This window comes from Microchirus variegatus (genome assembly GCF_963457635.1).
Source record: "Microchirus variegatus genome assembly, chromosome: 20".
Classification (NCBI taxonomy): domain Eukaryota; kingdom Metazoa; phylum Chordata; class Actinopteri; order Pleuronectiformes; family Soleidae; genus Microchirus; species Microchirus variegatus.
In genome coordinates this window covers 9,042,032-9,065,629 of record NC_139821.1, presented here as the reverse complement: position 1 = coordinate 9,065,629, position 23,598 = coordinate 9,042,032, and the positions used below count along the sequence as shown (strand labels likewise).

Here is a 23,598-nt window from a genome sequence, read left to right as displayed (position 1 = left end):
CTCCACTGAGACTCTGGATCAATCTCACGCAAGATGAGAGGCAACTTCCAGTTGAGAAAAGACCAAACATGCGTGACAAGGCCCTGCGGCCTCGTCCTCCATATTATGATTTCTCAGATATATAGTTAAAACAAACAAAGCAGGGAAATCCTCATGTTTGTACCAACATGATCTTACTGTTCCAGTTCCTCAAATGGTTGATATAGAATTAAGCACTCTTTTAACTCCAAATGTGTTTTCCCTGGTTCAAGTGACGGACCCAAAAATGTATTTAATCATAAGCAAACAGCGAAGTTCTCTACTGACAGCATTTATTGTGTCACAAAACATGTGATCAGATATATCTACAAATTCATGGGTAAAAAATAAAATTACAAATCCATTGTTTGAGTTCATCATTTTATGGTCCTTTTTGTTTTGATGACGCAAGATGGCTCCAAAAGTCTGAAAAACACTGATCCATAATCTCATTCTTGGAGTTGGGTGGAGCATGATGTGCTGTATCTGGAGGGAGGTGCATCATCTGGTGGCCTTGCCATTTTCATGAACATCCATCCTGGAAACGGACAACATTTTGGGTGAGAAGATGCACACATTACTGAACGTGATGTGATATTTCACAGTTACTCACCCATTCTCTTCTTTCAGGTGTTGGTACAACTCAAACTTGTTGTTGACTGAGCTCACTCTTCCAACAAACTCTTGGTGCTTCCTGGAATTGGCCGTGGTGATGCGATTGGTCCACATGCTGAGGAGCGACACGGGACCTGCAGCGACATGGGAGAGGTAGCAGATAAAAGATGCCGCAAGTGTGGCCTCAATGATGTCATACTTGATAATAACCGACACAGTTGTTCATATATTAAGAGTCTTTGACCTTACAAAACCTTACAAAAGCAGTTTGAAAAAGTTGATCTAGTTTTCTGTTTTGAAGAGATCCAGCCTGATGAGTATCTACCTTTTGCTCGCTCTGGAGGTTGAGCCTCCTCTGTCGCCAGGCGCGGTTTCTTGTTGAGCGGCTCTGGAGAGTCCGGAGAATCCTTGATCACTTCTGACTCCGGTTCTTCTTTATCCAGCAAACCCTTTAGCCTTTAGATTAGAAACAAGATAGTATAACATAAAAAAAGAGAGTCAGTGTCCCATTCTGTCCAAAAGCAACCGATATTTAAGCAACTCTTTTTTCCCCCCCTCATCACCTCTCTGAGTCCTGCCAGCTTTTGTCTTCTGTGTCCTTGGTGCCATTTTTCTCCGTTCTGTCTTCCCTCTCCTCCCTCTTTCTCCCCCTCTTTTTTCGCTCCTCCTCTTCGGGAGGTTTGCTGCGGCAGGCGATGATGCAGTCCAGAACCCGCTGGTGTCTGTCGGTGGCTCCGGCGTGAGTTTTCACTAATGTTTCCAGCTCGTTCCACATAATACGATACTGTTCATCTCTGGAAATACAAACAAAGGAGAAAAAAAGTGATTTATCTCAAAACACCGGATGGAGGATGTCGAGCTTTATTTTTAGATTTTGTAGTAAAAAAAACCTCTTGGGGCCTTTGCCTCTGGATCCCACAGTGGAGATGGGAAGTGGGTCGTTCTTCCTCTCCATGTCTACCAGGTTGTAAACCGTTTTCTGGCAGGTCAGAACGTCGTCTTCAGTCAGAGTCTCCTTCACTATCAGGGTGGCTAGAGGAACCACCTAAGACAAAAAGAACAACTGAGCCAAATGGACGTGGAAAAAAACAAAAGGCAGATGCAGTATATATTATGTCCACTAGAGATCATCATGGAACGAGACAAATTTAAAAATCCTAAGTGCTGCTTACTGCCTGCATGTTAAAAATTGTGGTCTGTGATATGATCATTGGCCAGTATCGAGTGTGACGCTCCAGCTGCGCCTTGGCCCTCTCAGCTGGCAGCTTGCCCGCCGGATTGTGAGACGACTCTGAAAACGGAGTTAGCCGGTTCTCCCTCATGAATTCGCCAAAGTCCTGAGGAAGAGAGAGAAAGAATATAAATATCATCTCCATCGACATGGTTCTGGTGAATATTTCCAGCACAGATGGAGGTGAGCTGGACTCACCGTGATTCTGTAGTCTGTCACTCGGCCTCCACAGCCCTCGCTGATGGAGGGTGGGTCCTCCAGAGTAGATCGGTTGCTATTGAGAACGTGCAGGAAGATCTCGCCACCGTGGCTGCTGAGCATGTGGCTGATCACTTTTGAGCCTGACTTCCTGGGCAGCTCCAGCAGCACTGATCGACCTGTATATGGTGAGATGGAGACAGCAATTGCCAAACTACTCATACAGTTGGTGTAGATCAGCTCTGACACTGCTACAGTGTTTCTCCATCTCACCATTAAGAAGAAAATTGGTCAAACATGACGACGGACGACTGTTTACATCTGTGGGGGAGATGCGATAGGCTCCGGTACAGTAATGGAGTTCTGGGGTTTGTGTGGGGGAGAAAAAAGGTACATGTAATATCTTCTAAAACATCTGTTACCTGATTAACTGATTATAAAGATAATAGAACATGATTAAACCTGAGAACTCGCTGTGCCCACCTATGCTGTTGGTTCTAGGAGTGCACCATTTCAGCGTAACCGTCTCTTTGAGTCCATTTTCCCGAGTGCTGGAGCCGGCCATGTGCAAGTCTCCTGCACAATCAGAAGGAAATGTCAATTATTAAATTGCAATGATTGAATAATGGTGAAGCTGCAGACCTGGAGACAATTGTACACAATATTTGTCAGTTTATTGATATAGAAATATTTGATTTATTTACTTAATTTTGTGCATTTGTGTCTAAAGCTTTTATCTCTGGATCTATAACCCTGCCTTGCTTCCGTTTTCATTTCAACAGAAATACCCACCGCTCCTAAAGAACTCCAGGTGAGCGTCTTTGTGATGCAGGAGCTCCACGTCATAGTTGGCTGATGTGTTGGCATGCTGCTCTTCCTGCCCGTCCCCATGGAGAATAACAAATACAGGTGAGCGCGCACACAATACACACAAACATATACACTGGTGTGTGTGCACACAAACACAAAAACACACACTGCTGATTTCATGTTCCAAAAGGTAAATGATAATGACAAACAGAAAGGAAATGCTAAATATTTGCTTTCATATATAAAAGAAACTAATGTTATTTCATTGACACAAAACATTGCTTCTGTCGAGCAATTACTCATTTGATCATCATTGTTTATCGTATTTCGGCTGTGGCCTCGAAATGGGGGCAAATCACAAGCTTTAATGATCGTTACAGGTGGAATTGTGTTTAAACACATAAAGAGGATGGTCAGATTAAAGAACAAACAAAAAAACTAGGAAGAGCACAATGAACCACACAAAGACACTAAAGGGAGAGTGAGGGGGATCTGATGAGGGAGACAAAAGATGTGAGGAAAGTTGAAGGACAACTTTTTAAACAGATTTGAGTCACTCAGAAGAGGCAATGCTGGTCACAGATGTCTTGAATTGTCAGAAGGTGAACCGAGCATTCACATTCTACTTAACAAACCAATATCTAAGAATTCAAATTCTTCTAAAAGAGAATAGTGGATTAAAGTAATTCCATAATTTAACTGAACAAAGGGATGTAACTGTAAATTCTCAGATTGTCCACATGAGACCAGAGTTGCCTATTCATCACTGAGGCATCACCGGCACATCTGTAAATAAACTAAGCCTCTTTGCAACACGACAGCTGAAAATATATATAGTGTAACCTCTGCTCCTTCCTCACTTGCATGTGTGTGTGGTAACGTGTACTAACCTGTTCGCAAACATTTAATGTGGGCTAGCAAAACAGAAAATACAGCATGAAACCAGCAGCAGGTTCACAGTCATATCAACATGCAGATGAGTTAAATTAAAAGATAAAAAAAAAAAAGATACTGTAAATTATCATGGTCATTTGAGTTGAGGAAGAGCTAACAAATGAAGATTAAGCAAGCATGGAGAAAAACAGGAAAAAGCTGCGAGAGAGTTCAAATAAAGAAAAGCAATCCTCAAGTAAAAAAGTGGTGAGCTGCATTCTAGACATGACAACATTGATATAGAAGAAAATGAAAAAAAATAAGCATTAAAATGTATCACTTAAGACAAGGCATGTGCAAGGCCAGAGCAGAGGGCAGGAGCGCCCTTACCTTCATGGGAATGTTCGTGATGGTGGTCGAGGCCAAGTCAAAGTGCTGCTGGACGAGAATGTTGAGTTTGGTGGAGAGGTGCCTCCCGGCGCGAACACTATGAACCTCACTGGTTAGCAGAGGAGAGATCTGTGACAGCGAGACAAACAAAAAAAACCATCGTGTGGTTCGATTATATGTTGTTTTATGGATAAAGATAAAGACAAAAAAAACGCTTAGCACGCACATCTTTCTTTGGGCGGTCAGACACCAGCGTGTCCTCGCCTTGTGGGTAAATGTGGATTAAAACCAGATCACACTGCTGAATGGCCATCAGCCTGAAACACAGAATAATGAGTTAAATATAAGAAAACAAGTCTATGACGTAGCTATCAAATCACAGCATTGCAGTATATTTCTCAAATAAGAACAATATGCAACACTGACCTGTCGGAGCCTGCTGCTAGCTTGTTTTGCTCCATAATGGTTTCCTGGATGCAGTCTTCCAACATGCGAACATGAGTGTCACTGTAAGATTAAAATAAAAAGCAAGTCTTACATTAGATCATTTAGTATACTGATAACTGTGAATATTTTAGTTGGTATATTATAATATTTAGACTCTAGCGCGTTTACCTTTTGGCATTGGTGAGGCAGATAATGCGCCCCCTGTTGGCAACTCTCTCTGCTGTGTCCATCAGGGCGATGCGCTTCTCGTGCTGCAACTCTGTGATCTTGCATAACGACTCCACCGCGGAAACGAGCCCATGGAGGATGCTGCAACACTCTGGGTCTTCGCGTGGGTTAGGTGGCCCTACAGCTGCCAGAGCTGCCATGAGCTGCCAGGGAGGGAGGAAGGGAAACCATAAAAAAAAATCATATTGCAAGTGCAGTTCTGAAGAAGACTTCTGCAAAAATATGGTCACCGATGTATTGGTGGCAATGTTGCACTTCTCTAAAATGTGAACTGTCTGGAACTGCTGAACACACAGTGTTTGAATACAGTTATAGAGTTTTACCTCATGAATGCTCTGACCCTCTTGCCTCCAGGTGTTTAATATGTGAAACTCTGAATCACTCACAATGTAATTAACCTGTGAAGGAAAGAGGTGGCAGACAATATTAATAAAATCAGAATTAGTGCTACTTTTAAATATAAATAAAAATAATGAATACCAAAATGATCTAACCAGTTTGTTCAGTGGATAAACATCATAGAGAATGCGGCAGTACTCCATGGAACACTCCACGGCACAGGTCCACAGGGACTTGGACACGGGGGCCAAAGGAATAACGCCTTGAGCTCGGCTCTTTGTCAGCACGTCGCACTCCACCTGTTGACGACTGGACTCGGCCATGTAGGGACAGTGGTCCACCACAAAGACCGTCTTGTGAGACACCGAGAACATCTTCATTTTGCAAATCTGCAGTTATGTGCTGACCTGTAAGTATTATAAGAAATATACAGCCACGTTTAGTGTCTGGTTAATGTGTCTTGCAGTTACAGAATCACATTGACATAATTGTTAGCATAGTATCTTTCTATCATTTACAGTCTACTATATACTATTGTGACTAATGTAAGTGTGATTCACAATATTTGTGTGATCGTAGTAAAGATCATATAAAAAATATATTGTTTTTAGGCTCTTGAACATTAATGGACAGAGCCTTTGATTTGTACTCTACCTTTATTTGTTTTTTATCATTGAAATTATAGAAAATGTGCACAAATATTGTGGACTCTTAGGCTTCGTTATCTCCTTGACCAGGCAAGACGCCTTGTGATGAAAAGTGCTTTACATATAACGTGTATTAGTATTATCAACAATCCTGACATCCCATCCCCCTAATGGAACTTTAAAAATAACCACTAGGACTGTTTCTTTGCGAAGTAGACAGCATTTTGAAGTCTCTCACGTCAAATACTGACAAGTTTCTACATTTACGATAATCTTAATGATGAAATTTCACCACGATCGAGTTATTGTGAGATCCAAATGCACACTAATATCAAATGCTGTAGCATCCACTACATGCAGTATCTACACGTCGTTGCACTACTGTGTTTAGCGCAAATTACAGTTGACGTCCACTACGCTAAAAAAAACGTACTCGCAGCTAAATATTCCCGTTGGTTTGTAAATGTTAACTTACCCGGAGAAAACCTTGAACGCCGCACGGACAGGAATTAATCGGAAGTGTGTGAAACTGTCTCTATTTCCTCAAGGTTACGTTAAAAGTAATATACGAGATGTGTGCTCAGTCCACCGCTTTAGCCTGTTAGCTAATACGAGGCGGAATCATTTGTCTGCTGATTCACTTTCATCACCGGCGACGCGAACATTCACCCATTGTGGCGTCTGTTAAACACGAACAGGGGTGTTTTACTATTCAATCCACTTTGAAGAAATAGTTACTAACAGTGTGTTAACACACGTGAACGAACTAAGAAACAATACACTTGTAAGTCGATTGTTATTAGCAGATATGTCTACTGGTGTTCCGTCACCGTAATTCTTCCCCCTGTTGTGGGCCGCACGATTAGACCGTTCCGCGTCTGCGCGAGATTTACTTTACAGATCATAGATCACATGTGTAACATATACACACACAGTCAACCCATATGTAAATAATCTATAATCCGGATGCAGAGGAGTTTCAAGTAACTTTACTTCGCAAAGTTTCACTTTGTGTTTAGTGTACTTCTTGGTATATACAAACGGTACAAAACATAAAATAAAATCGACAAACTCACAGCTGTACATTAAAACAAGTTTTTAAAACAAAGCAGAGGCGGGATCAGAATTCCGATTTAAATTTAAAAAAAGAATAAATCCCGTTAATCTCAGAATTCTGAGGGGAAAAGTCAGAATTCTGACTCTCAGATTAATCTCAGAAGTCAGGCTGTATCCCAGTTATTATTATTTTTCTTTCCTTTTTTTGCATTTGGCCCTAATCCTCTTCCGTATGTACGTGTCCTTGTATATGTTTTAATTGATTAACATTCAAATTAATACTACGTTGCATATATGTATGCGTCCCCGTGGAGGCATTTTATCACTTTGTTTTTTTAGATTGAAATCAAAACCACTGGGTCACATGACATGAAGCTAGTAACACCTTAAATATTTACATCAAAGAATACAGAAACAATATTTCTCCCGGGCGCCATCATATTTAAGAGTTAACCACGTGACAGGATGGCGCGGCTTACAGAAATGTAAACAGTGGGCAAAACTACTTTTGGCACGAACCGTTGATTTGTTTGTTGTTGTTGTTGTTTTTGGAAAAGACAAATACACTTTAATGACATGTTTTCATGAAGTCATGAAGCTTTTGGCTGAGACTGTGTGTGTGTGTTGCACTGCTGTTCCTAATAAAGTGGTATCACACATACACACAGATTCTCCCTCTATTCTCTCTCTCTCTCTTCTTCTTCTTCTCCGCCTCCTCTGCAGCCCCACCCGTGTGTGGCAATGAGTTCTCCTGCTGCTTCTTCTGCTGCTGCCGCTTCTCTCAAGTCTCAACCTGAAGGAAACTTCATGAAGCGACATTGAGAAATACAAGGAGAATGCGCTGCGGCGGCGCGGGGGAGAAGAAATCACACAGCAACGCAGTGTCGCTCGTCGTAACATTGTAAAGTTGTTGTTGTTGTTGTTGTTGTTGTTGTTTTTCGGCTGCAACAATGAGCGACAACGACATTTTGGAGATGGATTCTGTGTCCGAGACTGAAGAGATGGAGGCTGAACTGGGCATGATAGAAGAGGACATGGGTAAGAGAACTACTTTTTCTGTCGCAATAGTTTTTATGTGTGTGTGTGTGTGTGTGTGTGTGTGTGTGTGTGTGTGTGTGTGTGTGTGTGTGTGTGGGTATAATCCCTGGTTACAAGTTTCATTTATGTGCGCAACACTATCGTCAAGCATTCATAATCGATTCATCTGCCGATTATTTTCTCGATTAATCGAGTACTTTTTGAAAAAAAAACCTGGACATGGTGACATTTCTCCAATGTGTTTTCTTTCTATTTCTTTGTTTAATGGAGCAAAGAATCCAGAAAATACTCACATTTAAGAAGCGACAACAAAGCCATTTAGTCATCGATTAATCGCATAATTGTTTGATACTTAACTTTCTGTTAATCTGATCATAAAGCTTAAGTTAAGATACACTTTATTTATCCCCAAAATTAGACAACACAAAAGAAGCAAGGGATTAGAGAAAGATTAAAATAAAAAAAGGACTATGTGCATTATGTACAGAAACAAGTATGTAATGAATAAAGGCTATATAAATATTGCACGTTGCAGGTAGATGTGTTATATAGTGAATACAGACTGTAGAATAAAACAATTAGATTATATATAGTATAAAAATACATGAGTGACCAGCTACAACATTACAAGGGTGCGTTGGTTAAAATAATCCAATATGACGCAACATTTCTAATAATAAAATAATATCAACACTATAACACACACTATGTGTAAATATGCTCATCCAATAAAATGCATACACACATAATTATGTATGATACATACACGTAAAAAACAGTATAATAATCAACCATATCCTCTAACATAATACCAGTTACAACACTGGTATTATGTCAGAGGAATTGACCCCACAGCCTTCCAGTTGAAAGACACCTCGCCTTACCGCTGAGCCACCATGGCTCAACTCACTTTTTTCCTACTTTTAATTTCACTTTTATATCAGAAAATAATTTTTCATACTTAAGTACAGTAAATGTCATATACTTTAATGCTTTTACTGAAGTAATATTATAATACAAAAATTACTTCAACTTCTACCAAAGTCATTTTCTTGTAAAATACTTCTACTTTTGCACAGTTATCCCTTTTAGTTACGTTATACAAGACTGCATAATACTTTTGTATCGTATAATCCATACAATAATCCGATATAAACAAACATGGGATTATGTTTTATCCATTTCTGCCTTCATTCAAAAACATGATCTCTGTGTTAATAGTTAAAGTTTGAAGTAGGTGAGTAAAAACGAAGCTGTCACTATTAGATGTTTCCTACATGTGCAAAACATCTGTGGAGGACTGGCTCACACACCTTTAAAAAAAAAACCACTTGTATCTTGAGCAGTGCTTATAGACAGTTATTAAATAAATAACACAACTCGTGTCCAGTAACATTCCTGTTAAATTCATAGAAGCTTTGTGGAAATTGGCAGCTACGAGCGTTGATCCTTTGTCTATTTGCGTGTCTCACATTCCCAGGTATGAAGTGAAACCGCAGCGTAGCAAGTGAGGAGAGCCAGTGTTGGATTACGTACAGACACAGTGTGACGTACATGTGCAGTTGTCAGTCCATAAATTCCTGTAGTGTCAGCCTCTTTCAGTCCATTGTGTCCACAGTGGTTCACTGTCTTAATGTTGCGTCCACTCGAAATCGCTCACAGCTCAGTGGAACACTAACAGTCCCTCGGGTTAGCGATCAGTAATATGCAAAAGTCCCCGACTGCATGGAAAATACCAAACATTGTGCCAGAATACACTTTGATTAAAGGGATAGTTCATTTCTGTTTTCTTTCGAGGCGGGGGTTTGTGAAAGGTCAACAGCTTTCAGAGAGGGAGACGACGTGGGAACTTGTTTTTATGTAAACGAAGACAGCAGAGAAAAAAACGTAGTATAAAGTAGACCCTACTGACCGTACGCCATATTTCTAAATATGTTGAGGTTTACCATGTTGTCAGACGGCGCTTTTTCTTGTAGCACAATATATTCTCGACACATTCCTACACCCAGATTTCTTCACACATTTTCTACACGATAATATGGTGTTGCATAGGAACGGTGTTTACTGTATATAACACTGTGATTCTGCGTTAAATCGGCCACTACAAAATACCTGAACTATCCCGTTGTACTCTATTTGTTTTAATTCATGTTCTACCGCTTTATCCTCCACATGTCTCCAGTCCATCGCAGGTCAATTCAATTCATGTTTGGTTTGTATAGCACCTATTCATAAGATACAATAACTCAGCGCAGTTCATTCAGTCAGTTAATGAAAAAAGATTTGTTCACAGAATCGTGAAAACTGAACCGAAATACAGCGGCAAGGGTTTGTGATGCAGCTCGTCGCTCGCTAACGCAGGCTATCCGCAGTGCTATCGCTAAATACAGCAGACTCCGCTGTTAAATATTAAGATTTTTTACATTTTCCGTGCTAAACGTCGGAGATTAACCCAAGTTTTCAGGATTTTTGTAGTCTTATTAACTGATCTACATTTCGGTTTGATTCCTGTGTCGGACGTCTTGCTCGTGCTTCTTCCTGTGACGGCACTCTGACCAATCGGTGGCCTGCAGTCTGACGACGTCACACATTCGTAGTATAAGTATCGCTCTGCTAGGCTCAGCTCGCATGGATCGTCGTAAGAGCAGGTATTAAAAAACGTACCCGGTGATGGAGAAGCAACAAAAACGTGCTGTGCCGAGGCGAGTCGAGCCGGGACCATGTAGTGGAAAAGCGACATTATAGTTACAATAGTGTAAAATAGGCAAAATAACGTTGATGTTAACTGAATAATATGCTCAAGGTCATGCAGGATGAAGTCTTTTATTCTGTTGTTACAGTAAATGTAATGTTGGTTAGTGAAGGGGTTCCCCTGCTGGAAAAAAAATAGTGATTCATTTCACTCCAAGAAGCTCTGTTCCAGTCCAACCAACTGTCGTAAAATGTCCCCTTGCTTGACTTAGTAAAGAATTTCCTGTCAGATTGTAAGAAGGGAATTCAAATAAGACAGTGAACCGTGTATAATGTTGCAGGGGTGGGAGGGGTTTTCAGGCGGGGGACTTGAAAGAATCATATTGTTTCCTGTTTGTATATTTTCTGTTGCTACAAAGAATGTGCTCTTGAGAGGAAGTGAGTCTTGGCAGGGTGGGTTATACCCAACCATGAAAGCAGATTTTTTTTATGGCTGGCAAACGTGTGGCTGACGACCGAGAGTCGGAGTCCTCGGCCTCGTCTCGGTGTACACTGACTCAGTAGGTGGTGCCCCTTTTGAATCACATGAGACTAAAGTGGTAACAGCAGAAAACAAAATACTTCAGTGTGAGGGAAAAAAAACATAAAAACCAATGGCCAAAGGGAATTTAGCTTTTTAATGTGACTCACTTTTTAAAGTGGGAGAAACGTTAAAACTTTGAAAAGGGTGAAAGCCTCATTTGATTAAGTTTCCCATGCGGTTTCTATGGCAAGTGTTTTGAAAACAACATCTGTCTTTGCTTAGTTTCCTCTTAATGTTCCGCTTTGAATGGAAATATGACAAGACTTTCCTTATTGGATGATTTAGTGTGAGTTCAATAAAAGAAAGGATGATAACAGAGGGCACTGTAGATGTATGGCCTCGTGTTGATGTGGTCAGCTCCATGCTGATTTCTAAATGAATCGTTCCACAGGTCAAAAATGTTGACTGCAGTCGGCTGTGACCTATTTCTTTTTTTCTTTTTTTATGTTTTTTCCCTGCGTGTAGTACATGGCATTGTGGTGAGCGGGTTGTTGGTTGAAAAAAAAAAAAAAAAAGCAGAATGAACAGTGTGAGGTTTGAGAAAAACAAGCTTGTGAGACAATAGTTATTGGGTCAAACCTCCAGTCTGTGTTTTTGTTTTTGGTAATGAGTAACAGTAACTGCACTGCTCCAGTGAGCAGCAGGGGCATTAAAGGGCCAGTGTGTAGGATTCTGGAGGATCTATTGTCAGTAATACAATATTATATTCATAGTTAGATATGAACACAACTATTGGCAAATAAATAATAGTTTGATTTTCATAATAAAATGAATTTTAAGATGTGCATTATAAAATAAATCGCTCTTGGCGAGCCAAAATTGCTTTTATTTTGAAAGTCAGATGCTGCCACATGTTTTTATATGTGTTTTTTTATTGTCAGCCATGGCTAATTGATATTTGTCGTAAAAATGTGTGAGAAAAACGTAAGCTTTTTAAGGTACGCACCAAGAAAAAAGCAAAGGAAAAATTATTTATGTACATTTTTTATTATTTTTATTTTATTTCCTTATGATAACCATAATGACAAACTTTTTTTAATTTTTTTTTATTAGACCCGACAGCATTTCAGATACAGGCCTCTACCAAACGGTTGAGATGTCTGTTCATAATAACCCTGGTTTGCATAATTCATAAAGTACAACGTTCACAACAAGTCACATTAATTTAGTGTTAGTGAGTTCAGCTTGAGTGGCCATTTTTTAACACTTAACGGCACCTTTTCGAGTGGCGACCGGCCGTGATGTCACCCATAAGTATTTGAACTGCCGTTTTGAAGCCTTCAGACACGTGAAAATGTTTACTTTATTACTTTATTAGTGACGTCTTGATGTGTCTCACATGTTTTTTTTTTTTTTCACAGTTTATCCTGAGGAGTTTTTACCAACATATCATTCCATAAAGGAAGGATCAAATGTAACCAAAACACGACAGGTGAGCCAACTGCAATCTATGTATTATTATAATATTTGAGCGCGTTAAAGTGCATAAAAACTCTTCATATTTGCATATAAAGTACAGTATATATACCTGTATACTATTATTATAACTCCTAATATATAATAAAGTGTAGTGTGTTACCTGCAGTAGTGAACAAAACATGAAAACTATCATTTTCAGTGTAGTCATAAGTAGTCACATGTCATATTATGCCTGTAAAGACATTAGAATCAGTTATGCCACAAGGGAGAGAGAGAAAGAAGAGAGAGAGACAATGGGCGGGAGTCATTAAGTTTGTTGACTCTTCCCGTTCCTCCTGTATGCCCCACATCACGGCTTAAGCAGGCTGGTTAAGGTGGATATTTCACAGTTTCTCTGCACCGGCTCGCCGACACGTCTTCAAAAATGTACGACATTATGGAAGAAGAGATTTACGAGTTCCAGGCCGCAGAATTATCCGCCGAGCCGTGTTTCTGTCCACAGGCGGAGTTCAACGACAAGCCCGAGTCGCTGTTCTTCAACGACGGCGTGAGGCGGATCGATTTCATCCTGGTCTACGAAGACGAGGACAAGAAGGACTTTGAGAAGAGGCACACGTTCCAGAGACGCAAGGTATGGTCTGTTTCACAAGTTTTACAAAAGTTTTTTTTTTGTGTCAATTTATTGCCTTTATTAAATGATATAGATGATAGAACATCATTTGAAGTCCCAAATGTACCCGTACATGTACTGAAATGCCAATAAGAAAATAATATCATGTTTTAGTTAGGAGTCCTACATTTGCAAATCCATCCATTTTCTACCGCCAACTTCACATGTACACTCCATACTTACTCATCCATAAGAAATATCTAATATAACATGCCTTTCAAGCTTTAATAAACATGCAAACTGTGAGTATTTGTAAAGGGTGTTTTATTTGCACCAGAATGGCATGACGTTCAGTTCATTACTCATAGTGATCCAGTAGCTGTCTGCTTAAATCCACACATTTACAATACACACAGTAACTGTGATGTGATGATATGTCTTGAATCCAGAAATCTTCTTATTAACTCCCAAACTTAATGCCTTCACGTTCCACACAATGCAAATCTAAATTTCACTCGTCAAAACGGCACAAACAAAGGACAAACAGAGACGCGAGCCGACATACTCAGGTGTGTCGTTAGTTACTACCTGCGTCTTTCACAATAGGTCTGCAGCGAGGGGATGTGCAATGTCACGCTTTGGCAATACTGTTGATCCACAGACCATAGTTACCTGCAGTGTTGCAACTGTGGCCGTCAGGTGTTTCTGCAATAGTGTTTTCATTGATGTGTGAAAAAAAAACAAATGTATTGAATTAATGCTTCTCAGGATGATGATGATGATGATGATGATTTAAAAAACAGCAGCTTAACGGCATCTTTGCATGCCACAGCTCTCATGGGACTGAGGCAATTGTTAGTCCATAATCATCACAAGCTAAAATAAACCTTAGAAAGGATCTAGGTGTTCAGCCGTCTCTGCCTGGCACACCCTGAAACAGCTGTTTCCAAATCATTGGATTGTCAAATTTACTTAAGAATACCCTGTCATGTTTGCCTAAAAGGTATTTTTAAATGTGTGGTCAAAAACAGGTTTGGCTTCAACAAACAATAAAGTTGTATGATTTCATGTTGTCTACAGAACAGGTGAAACATTGCATTTAATAATCTCAGTTTTTCTAATTATAGATTATTATAATACAGTAGATTTAAGTCTAATTGTGTGGCTGTGGGGGTGTTAGTGTTGTGAGTTTATCCTGAATTGAGCCGTGATAAACCACCAAACCTGCTCAGACTTGCTGGTGGCATTTTCATTCATGCGCTTTATGTGCAGTGTCAATAAAGACACATTGCTGTGGAATGGACATTTCAAAATGGAAGAGCAGTTTGCCCTAGAATTAAATATGAATGAATAAAATCCAATCATATAAAGTGAGTTAGCAGATTATCTGTATAAAACACTTTAACAGAAATGCTTTTCAGTTGTGGTTGTGTCTTCCCGTCTCTGTTTGTTGAAATTATACACTTTGGCATCTATGATATAACGTGCAATAGAGTGTTTGATTGATCATTTCATCCTTTCCTGTGTTCTCTGTAGAGACGGCGAGAATACTTTGAGGCCAGCTTGATGAAGATGGGAATGGAGCTGGAGGCCACAAAATCTGTATGTGTGTTGTTCACACACACACACACACACTCAAAAGGCATTTTCCCTTCTGTTTGACACTCTTTTATCTCAGTGTTCCCTTTCTGGGGTTTTTTCTTGCAGGTCATAGATGCCAAATTGATGTTCGTCAAGATCCACATGCCGTGGGACGTGCTGTGCACGTACGCCGAGGTCCTGCACATCAAGCTCCCCATCCAGCCCAACGACCTGTCCTCGCGGCCCTCGCCGTGGCGCTTCTTCTCCTTCATCACAAAGCACTTCTACCCCAGCGAGGAGCTGATCGGCAGGGAGAGCGAGTTCTTCACCGCCCCCTTCGAGAAGGACCGCCTGGAGTTGTTCTACTTGAAGGACAGAGACAGCTTCTTCACTCCGTCCATGAGGAGCAGGATGGTGAGTTGTCACGTGTTGGCCGTTAATTTGGTTTTGTAGGTTAAGGAACCTTTTATGGACCTATACTCTATCTTGACCACACATTTTTTTACTTATTTTCCCAGGCCTATTACATCCTGAGTCGTGCCCCTTATGAAATAAGAGGAAGCGTAAAGAAGTTTGGCATCACTAAACTGCTGGGTGGTGGAGTGTACAAAGCTGCATATCCCCTCCATGACGTAAGTGGCATTGTTTTCTACGTTCCTGTGCAGCTAAAACAATGAAAGAAAGACAACGTTATTAAGCCTAAGTCAAATTTGAAGATGTCAAAACAACCCCGAACTACTACTCTTTATTTTAATAAACATTGAACCTATTTGGTTCATTTTTCAAATGTCAGCATCAGACAGAGATTGAAAGTGTCTGCTTTAGAGCTAACAATAAAACATTTTTTTAAATATACACTGACAAAGTCAATATTTGCTTCCCCTCTGGTTGAGACGTTTTTGAGAGGTGGTGCTGAGGCTTTCTAGATTCAATATTATTGGGTTCAAGTGCTGTATTAAACATACAACCAAAGCATAAACTTGGCAAATTAAAGTCTATTTTGTGACTATACTTGTTATCAGTGAAGCCAATAGGTCATTTTATATCTTCATATAATCCATTTCTTACACATCGCACCTTTAAAACCTCATTATTTTATGATAATCTTCATTATTAACAGGGCAGGTTCAACGTCAGGTCCACAGAACCGGGCTACCCCAACGAGAGATTTCTGCTCTATGAAGAATGGGCTCATCCGAAAAGCTTCTATAAGATGCAGCCACTCGACCTAATTAGGTGAAGACGAGCTTTAGGGCTGTCTGTAACAATAACAGCGTTTAAATGAGCTCATACACATTAGTCATTATTGTTTTGCTTTTCCCCTCACAGGAAGTATTATGGAGAGAAGATTGGTATTTACTTTGCCTGGTTGGGTTTCTACACCGTAATGCTCGCCATAGCTGCTGTCGTGGGCCTGGCTTGCTTCATTTATGGATTCAAGACTCAGGAAACCAGCACCTGGAGGTACTGTACATCTCCTCACGGGCCATTTTAACATACTTAATACTCTGTTTTTAGTACAAATGCCTGGTTTTCTTTTACTGTCTCTGTTCTGCAGCAAAGAGGTGTGTGACCCTGACATCGGAGGAAACATTGTGATGTGTCCTCAGTGTGACAGGTACTGCAACTACTGGAGGTTGAACAGCACGTGTGAGGCGTCAAAAGTGAGTTTCACCTATAAATGACTTCATTTTGCTGTTGTTACTAATCATAGTATGATATATATAGTATAATATAAATATGACAAAAACGTCTTACTATACTATGTCGTCCAAAATTTTCCAATTTTTTGAAATAAATGTGAAGGTCCAAATTTAGACAAAAACGTCATTCTATACTATTTCATCCAAAATTTGGCAACTTAAAGTCCAAATTCAATCAAAAAGTCATACCATATTATGTCGTCCAAAATTAAAAAAAAAAATGTGGGTCCCAATTTTAGCAAAAACGTCATACTTTCTCTCTTGTATTACAGAAACTTTGCATATTTGATAACTTTGGAACACTGGTCTTTGCAGTTTTCATGTCTATCTGGGGTAAGTACAACTACATATCAGATGTGTTCATTTGGATGTTTTCTATGTTTTCTATGTTGTCATCATCGTTTCCATTGTCTCATGGTTTCCCTGCTCCGTCCGTCCAACCTTCAGTGACGTTGTTCCTGGAGTTTTGGAAGCGTTACCAGGCAGAGCTGGAGTACGAGTGGGACACGGTGGAGTTTCTGGAGCAGGAAGAGCCGCCTCGTCCAGAGTACGAGGCCAAATGTATCTATGAGAGGAAAAACCCCGTCACAGGGGTAAATCACACACACACAGACTGAAGAAGAAAGGAACTAAACCAAGAAGAAACAAGTTTTGTCCATAAAGTCATGGAAATTGTTGTCTAAGATGAATATTTCATAGTGTTTGTTTGTGATTGTAGGTGAAAGAAAAAGTTCCTTACACAAAATGTGGCCGATGTGTCAGGGTGTCGATCGGAATAGGGACCGTCCTGTTCTGGGTAATGTAAATGAATGCATTTTTTAAAATATCTATCCACTTTTTATATTGCCAGTATAATTCCATAACAAATATTGGTAAATGTGTGTATATTATATCTGAAAGCAAAAGGTGTTTAATTTACTATAAATATACTAATTTTGCATTTGAAACTTAATGCTCCTTATAAAATGAACTTAATGTAGATAAATAACATATTCTCGCATGAACCTTGATTGTTTTATTCATCAAGCAGCAACAAAGTGTTTCTTAACTGAAAATAGTAATACAATAAATAGTAGCACTTCATTAGTACATATTAAGCATGTATTAATTATAAAAATCTTAATTCATGTCATAATAGAGGTAGAATATGTAGAATAAGGTGTTAATACGTGCTTAATGATTACTAATAAAGGACTAGTATGCTATTTATGTTAGTAAGCACCTAGTTAATGGTGAATATGTGCTCCCTAATCGAAATTGTTGCAGAAAATTCTTCAAATGCTGATCCTCTCTTTTTTCTCCTTTCAGATTCTGTTGATTCTGGCGTCCATCGTGGCCATCATCGTCTACCGCCTGGCCGTCTTCTTCTCCTTCTCCGCTGGATTCAGGAGCGAGGAGCTGAAGGAGCTGGAGCCGCTGAAGGAGTACGTGACGCCGCAGATGGCCACCGCCGTCACCGCGTCTCTCATCAGCTTTGTCGTGATCATGATCCTCAACATGCTTTACGAGCGCGTCGCCATCTGGATCACTGACTTTGGTGAGTTTGAACTTGTACGTCGGCCTTTTTTTTTTTTCTTTTCTTACCTGTACGCGTTTTGTTAAACCGTAAACCTTTTTCTTGTCTTGACACACAACAACAGAACTCCCGCGGACTAAGACGGACTACGAGAACAGCTTAACCCTGAAGATGTTCCTCTTTCAGTTTGTCAACTATTACTCCTCCTGCTTCTACATCGCCTTCTTTAAAGGGAAAGCAGTCAGTTATCCGGGGAAGCCAGTTTATCTCTTGGGAAAATACAGGAACGAGGAGGTAACGGCGTTTGTCCCGTCATCGCTGTTGCATGCCGATTATCCTGCCGTTACTTTTGTGTGTCTTAATCTGTGTCTCTGCGCGTCTGCAGTGTGACCCCGGTGGTTGTCTGATTGAGCTGACGACTCAGCTGTCTATCATCATGGGGGGCAAAGCCATCTGGAACAACATCCAGGAAGTCTTGTTACCGTACGTCATCAGAATCAGATTTGTGTGTATACAGCGGCGGGACAAGAAGAGTTTATTCCAGTCATCTGTCTTGACATAAAACAAATCACTTCCAAACGTCACAGGTTGATCGATGTGAGATCTAAACACAACTGAGTGCAGCCGATCGGCTTAATTTGTGTGAACTCGTTTGACAGAAGTTTGATTTGTGTTCAAATTTCAAGTTGCACAATACAGTTTTTGTTGTTGTTCTAATGATCTCATCCAACCCTCCGCAGGTGGGTGAAGAATCTGATTTCCCGCTATTGCACCCGCGTGGCGTCCGAGAAGGTGATCCCTCGCTGGGAGCAGGACTATCAGCTGCAGCCCGGTTCAAAACTGGGCCTGTTCTACGAATACCTCGAAATGGGTGAGACTCGAGATCCAGAAGAAGCTTTTTAGATCGCTTTTTTTATAAATGTTTACAAAAGGATTTGGTGAAACGATCGGAAAGAAAACAGGTTGTGTGAGTTGTGTGAAATGAGGAAAGTGAGAGTGAGTCAGACTTTCTTCTGTATTAGTTAATTAGAAATACCTGGTGCACTGATAGTGACAGAATGAAATGTTTGTTAGGTTTAATGTCAATACGTTTGGTACTTATTTATCTAGATCCTGGAAAAAACTTATTTTTTAAAAGCATATTTTCTATGCATGACACAATAATAAAACATACTGTCCCAGATTTTAGCCTTAAACTAGTTTTGATGTGAAATTTACCTGGAGATATATTTTTCCTGTTTACACACAATATTAACAACAGTATTCAGAGTTCTGATTATGTGATTGTAAGTGGGTCTTGATGTCTTACTTTAAGATGGTTTGGAAAATAGAATAAGTTGTTTAAATTATTTTATAGTGTTCTAGTTTCTGTAGGAATACCTCAAATAGTAATGTATATCCAGATTAGCGATTACTTTCATAATCGATTAATTTGTCGATTATTTTTACGATTAATCGAGTAATCGTTGTTTTGTTTTGTCCACTAACCAAAATGATTGAATTTTAATTATTTTTTTCTCATATGTAGCAAAGAAACGAAGAAAATATTCACCTTTAAGAAGTTATAGACAATCAGAAATCTTGTTTTAATCATGAAAAAAGGAGTTATTGTTTCAGCTCTAATCCAGATTACTCAAAATCAGGATCAGGATTCTGGGAGTTACATTTGCATAACATAACCAGGAAAGGATTATAACATGATATGATTGCTTTTTGATATATGATGTTATTATTGTGATTATTTCTAAAACACGCACTTCATTTATCAATGAAATGTGTTAGTGTCTTTATTTTTGTGTATCTTGTCTTCTCACAGTCATCCAGTTTGGCTTCGTGACCTTGTTCGTGGCCTCCTTCCCTCTGGCTCCAGTCCTGGCGCTGGTCAACAACCTGTTTGAGATTCGCGTGGACGCTTGGAAAATCACCACTCAGTTTCGCCGCGTCCAGCCAGAGAAGGCTCAGGACATCGGGGCCTGGCAGCCCATCCTACAGGGCATCGCCATCTTGGCTGTTGCCACAAATGTTAGTCACTCTTTTACAACCCAGTTATGAGTAATAACTGATTACACGTAAATCTGATGATGGCTGCGGGATTTACAGAGTATTTACTGTGTTTCAACAGGCCATGATCATTGCCTTTACATCAGACATGATCCCACGGCTCGTCTACTACTGGTCGTTCTCTGTGTACCCGTATGGAGAGCACTCTAATAACACCATGGAGGGCTACATCAACAGCTCGCTGTCCATATTCAAAACCAGTGATTTCTCCGGCAACAGCAGGCCGCTCATGGATGGCAACGGCACATCCATCACATCCTGCAGGTACAGGGGTTTGAGTCTTTGTTTTAGCCATCATCCAGTAGAATTTTTTATTAAAAATACATTTTTGCAAAGTTAAAGGGGACATATTATGCAAAATCAACTTTTTAATCATTTAAATCCTTATATTTGGGACTCTGGAGGCCCTATCAGTCGGCAAAGTGTGAAAAAAGATGACTCAGTCATGTTTTTGTGGTCCGCCTCAGTCTAAGTACAGGAGATGCAACACGCGATGTTGACTGCCGCGATCACTGGGACATCACACTGAGCTAAATTCCTGGAATTGTTCACTCGTGGAGCTCCGCTTTGTCCCTAGAAAAACACGAGAGTGCTGGCGAGGGCAATAGTATCCGGAAGAGCGGGAGTCTGCGAAAAGTTATATTCTTGGCTCCACAGTGTAGCACAGAGTTCTACACAAACTTCCAGCCTCAGAGGATTCATCTGTCCAGTGGATACATGTTATATATGACGGCAATGTGCCTGCTAGAGCCTGCAAATGATCACTTTTCCAAATGCTGTTAGCTCCCAGTAGCCTCTGTGGCTGATGTCATTTCCTGTCCCTTAAGTTTAGTTTTACTTTTTTTTAAGGTGGACCTAAAGAGATACTACTAAACAGAGTGTTCTGAACAGCGCTGTCCTTATGGTATTTTGACCAAAGCATGTCACAGACATGTTCATTAGGACACCAGGGAACTAGCTTAACTTGTAGAAATAGGGTATATACTGTATGTCCCCTTTAAAACAAACAAAAACAAAATTGTTTGTATCAAGTTTTTTGAAATCTTTTATTTTGTAGGTATCGAGATTTCCGTTATCCTCCGGGACATCACAGACAGTACGAACACAACGCCTACTACTGGCACGTGGTCGCGGCAAAAATGGCTTTTATAATTGTTTTAGAGGTGAGTATAAACCTTTCACGCGAAAATTTCCCCCCGGGAATCTAAAATATATGATAACTGATTTTTGTCCTTCACAGCACATCGTTTACCTCACCAAGTTCATCCTCTCCTACGTGATCCCGGACGTCCCGTACGCCGTCAAAGAGCAGATCAAACGGGAGAAGTACCTAACCCAGGTTATACTCCACGAGACCAACCTCAAGCTGGTGACCAAGCGCTTGAAACCGGTCGACGACGACGGCGCTCGCAAACGGACAGAAGCAAAAGACGGAAGAGAAGAACTGGAAATGGATTTCTGACGTGACTTCGCGCGACGTCTGTTAAAATACTGACAAAAAGCCCGTTGGGAACCGGTGGCAAACTTGAACTGAGTACTTCATTTTGGGAAATGTGGAGTAAGAGAAAAGAAAAATGTAAAGGAGAAACCACCTAAACCCTTGTCCTCATGCTGTGCACTCCTTGTCTGTGTGTTTAGCTCATGTCAAGCCATTTTCAGCCATGGCCCTTGTCTGACGTCTAGAAAGTGTGGCTTGAAAGCTTAAACAGTGCAGTTAAAAGCTTGGGGAAAAGCTTTTCTGTTGGGATTTTTCTATTTTTGATTAATTAAATCCAAAACATCCACAAAAATATACAGTATATCTGCCATATGAGGCCTTAGCACTGGCACCACTGGTGTCTTAGTCCGTCCTTTCTCCAAAATTGCCCTAAAATATCAGTATTAATCTATACAAAATTCCGTTTGTTAAACCTTTGTTGTGTTAATAATGGTCTTTTTTTTACACTCCCACCCCTGTATCTGGTATAAAGTAGCTGTAGTAATCTGTCAAGACGACTCAAAGAGTCTTATGCTACAGCAAAAAGAAGAATGTTGCTGGAAACGGATGCACATGTGCTTTTTTTCCTGTCAGCACACACACGCATGTTATGTTGTTGTTGAATGGCACTCACACCATGGGCACTGATGAGTGTGTGTTGGTCTTAAAACCACTGGGGTGTGGTGAGGAGGAGGTCCCATTGTTTTTGTGTTGCAGTGGGAAATCGATGGCCTTGTTTCCTCGGCAGTGAAATGTCCTTGTCAAGACACTAGGTTAACAATACATGTAAAACAGTTTTATCATTTCTTGCAAAAATGCATTTTAGTTTCGCCCTTTTTCACCTTTATTAGATAGAAGTGTGAAAAGAGGAAGCACTGCAGGGGGCACGCGCTCTACCAAATGAGCCATAGTGTCCATTTTCATTAAAATAGGAGTGAAATCCACTGTTATTTTATTAGTTTTGCACTTCCAATAACTGAATTGTGATTTTTAATGACAGATATTGTGATTTGAAATGTGGTATAATTAATTTAAGCCAACCTTCCGTTCCGTTAGAGTACGTATTGGATCCAAAATATGATGGAGTCTAAGAGATGCTATCAAAATATTGACTATTATACTCTAATTTAAGGGAGAACTTGTATATATAAAACAAAAAATTACATCGCAGCCACTGTGATTTGCTTAGTGCCTTGTTTTTTTTTAATGAATATGATAAATTGTTCAGTCCAAGTCCTGTGCCACTGACCACTACATATTTTTATCCGAACTTTACATCCTGTGATGCAGTACTTCAGTGGCGTGTCGTGATGTTTACATGCTACTGCTACCTCTTAGGAGGAAGAGTGTTATCATAAGTGCATTTTACATTGAGCAGTTTTCATGCACGTTTGTGCTGATTTATAATCCTCTCTATTATTCATAACTTGATCTCAGAGTGGTGCAGATTGACAAGCGCATCTTTCTGCAGTTTTTTTTTTAGATTCCAACCCTGTTCTGAGACGTGACGAGAGATATCACCTTTACTTCAGCATCGTTCTTCCGTGACAGTCTCATTGATTGTCTGTTTGTCTATTTTTTAGCTTGAACTGGTCAAGCGATGTTTGCCCTGCTTGTTGTGACGACGTGCCACTGCAGGAATTTAATCGTCTCCTGTGTCATTGCTGATCTCTGAGATCAAAACCACTGTTGTATTATTGCGTGGCCTTTTTGATTTTTGAACAACTCTACTACAAGTAAAACATGTGTAAGCAGTATACCAGTATACCATATGTCTGTTTTTATTTGATTGTATTTTACAGTGTCATTAAATTGTTTTTATAAAAAATAGTTTTCATCATTTTCAGTTTTTTTTTTTTACGTAAAAGATTAAAAACTCTCTGAAGTACTGTATGTGTCATTTAATTTGAATTATCTACCATTACAACTGTACTACAGCTCAACAGACATCAGTGCTACTGGAATAACAATGCCAAGAATGCAGTTTGCACATTCTTTCTTTCTTTCTTTCTTTCTTTCTTTCTTTCTTTCTTTCTTTCTTTCTTTCTTTCTTTCTTTCTTTCTTTC

The 23,598-nt window shown here is 39.9% G+C and overlaps 2 protein-coding genes across 2 annotated transcripts; one reads left to right on the top strand and one right to left on the bottom strand.

The window, feature by feature from the left end:
• Positions 1–416: 416 nt before the first annotated feature.
• Positions 417–6,453, bottom strand: ints13 (integrator complex subunit 13). Its single transcript, XM_083907364.1, has 17 exons — positions 6,272–6,453; positions 5,305–5,556; positions 5,134–5,208; positions 4,751–4,953; positions 4,562–4,642; positions 4,362–4,452; positions 4,136–4,264; positions 2,855–2,939; positions 2,546–2,638; positions 2,336–2,425; positions 2,063–2,241; positions 1,806–1,970; positions 1,524–1,678; positions 1,197–1,427; positions 959–1,089; positions 632–767; positions 417–556 (listed from the first exon to the last, which is right to left on the bottom strand). The coding sequence occupies exons 2-17, from the start codon at positions 5,527–5,529 to the stop codon at positions 520–522; spliced, it is 2,106 nt and encodes a 701-aa protein (XP_083763490.1). The 5' UTR covers positions 5,530–5,556; positions 6,272–6,453; the 3' UTR covers positions 417–519.
• A 1,316-nt stretch (positions 6,454–7,769) lies between these two features.
• On the top strand, positions 7,770–23,329 carry ano6 (anoctamin 6). Its single transcript, XM_083907121.1, has 20 exons — positions 7,770–7,890; positions 12,526–12,596; positions 13,086–13,214; positions 14,730–14,795; positions 14,901–15,188; positions 15,293–15,406; positions 15,895–16,010; positions 16,104–16,238; positions 16,333–16,438; positions 16,750–16,810; positions 16,925–17,070; positions 17,196–17,273; positions 17,786–18,014; positions 18,118–18,287; positions 18,379–18,476; positions 18,734–18,864; positions 19,810–20,015; positions 20,116–20,318; positions 21,112–21,217; positions 21,295–23,329. The coding sequence occupies exons 1-20, from the start codon at positions 7,803–7,805 to the stop codon at positions 21,514–21,516; spliced, it is 2,763 nt and encodes a 920-aa protein (XP_083763247.1). The 5' UTR covers positions 7,770–7,802; the 3' UTR covers positions 21,517–23,329.
• The last annotated feature ends 269 nt before the right edge of the window (positions 23,330–23,598 follow it).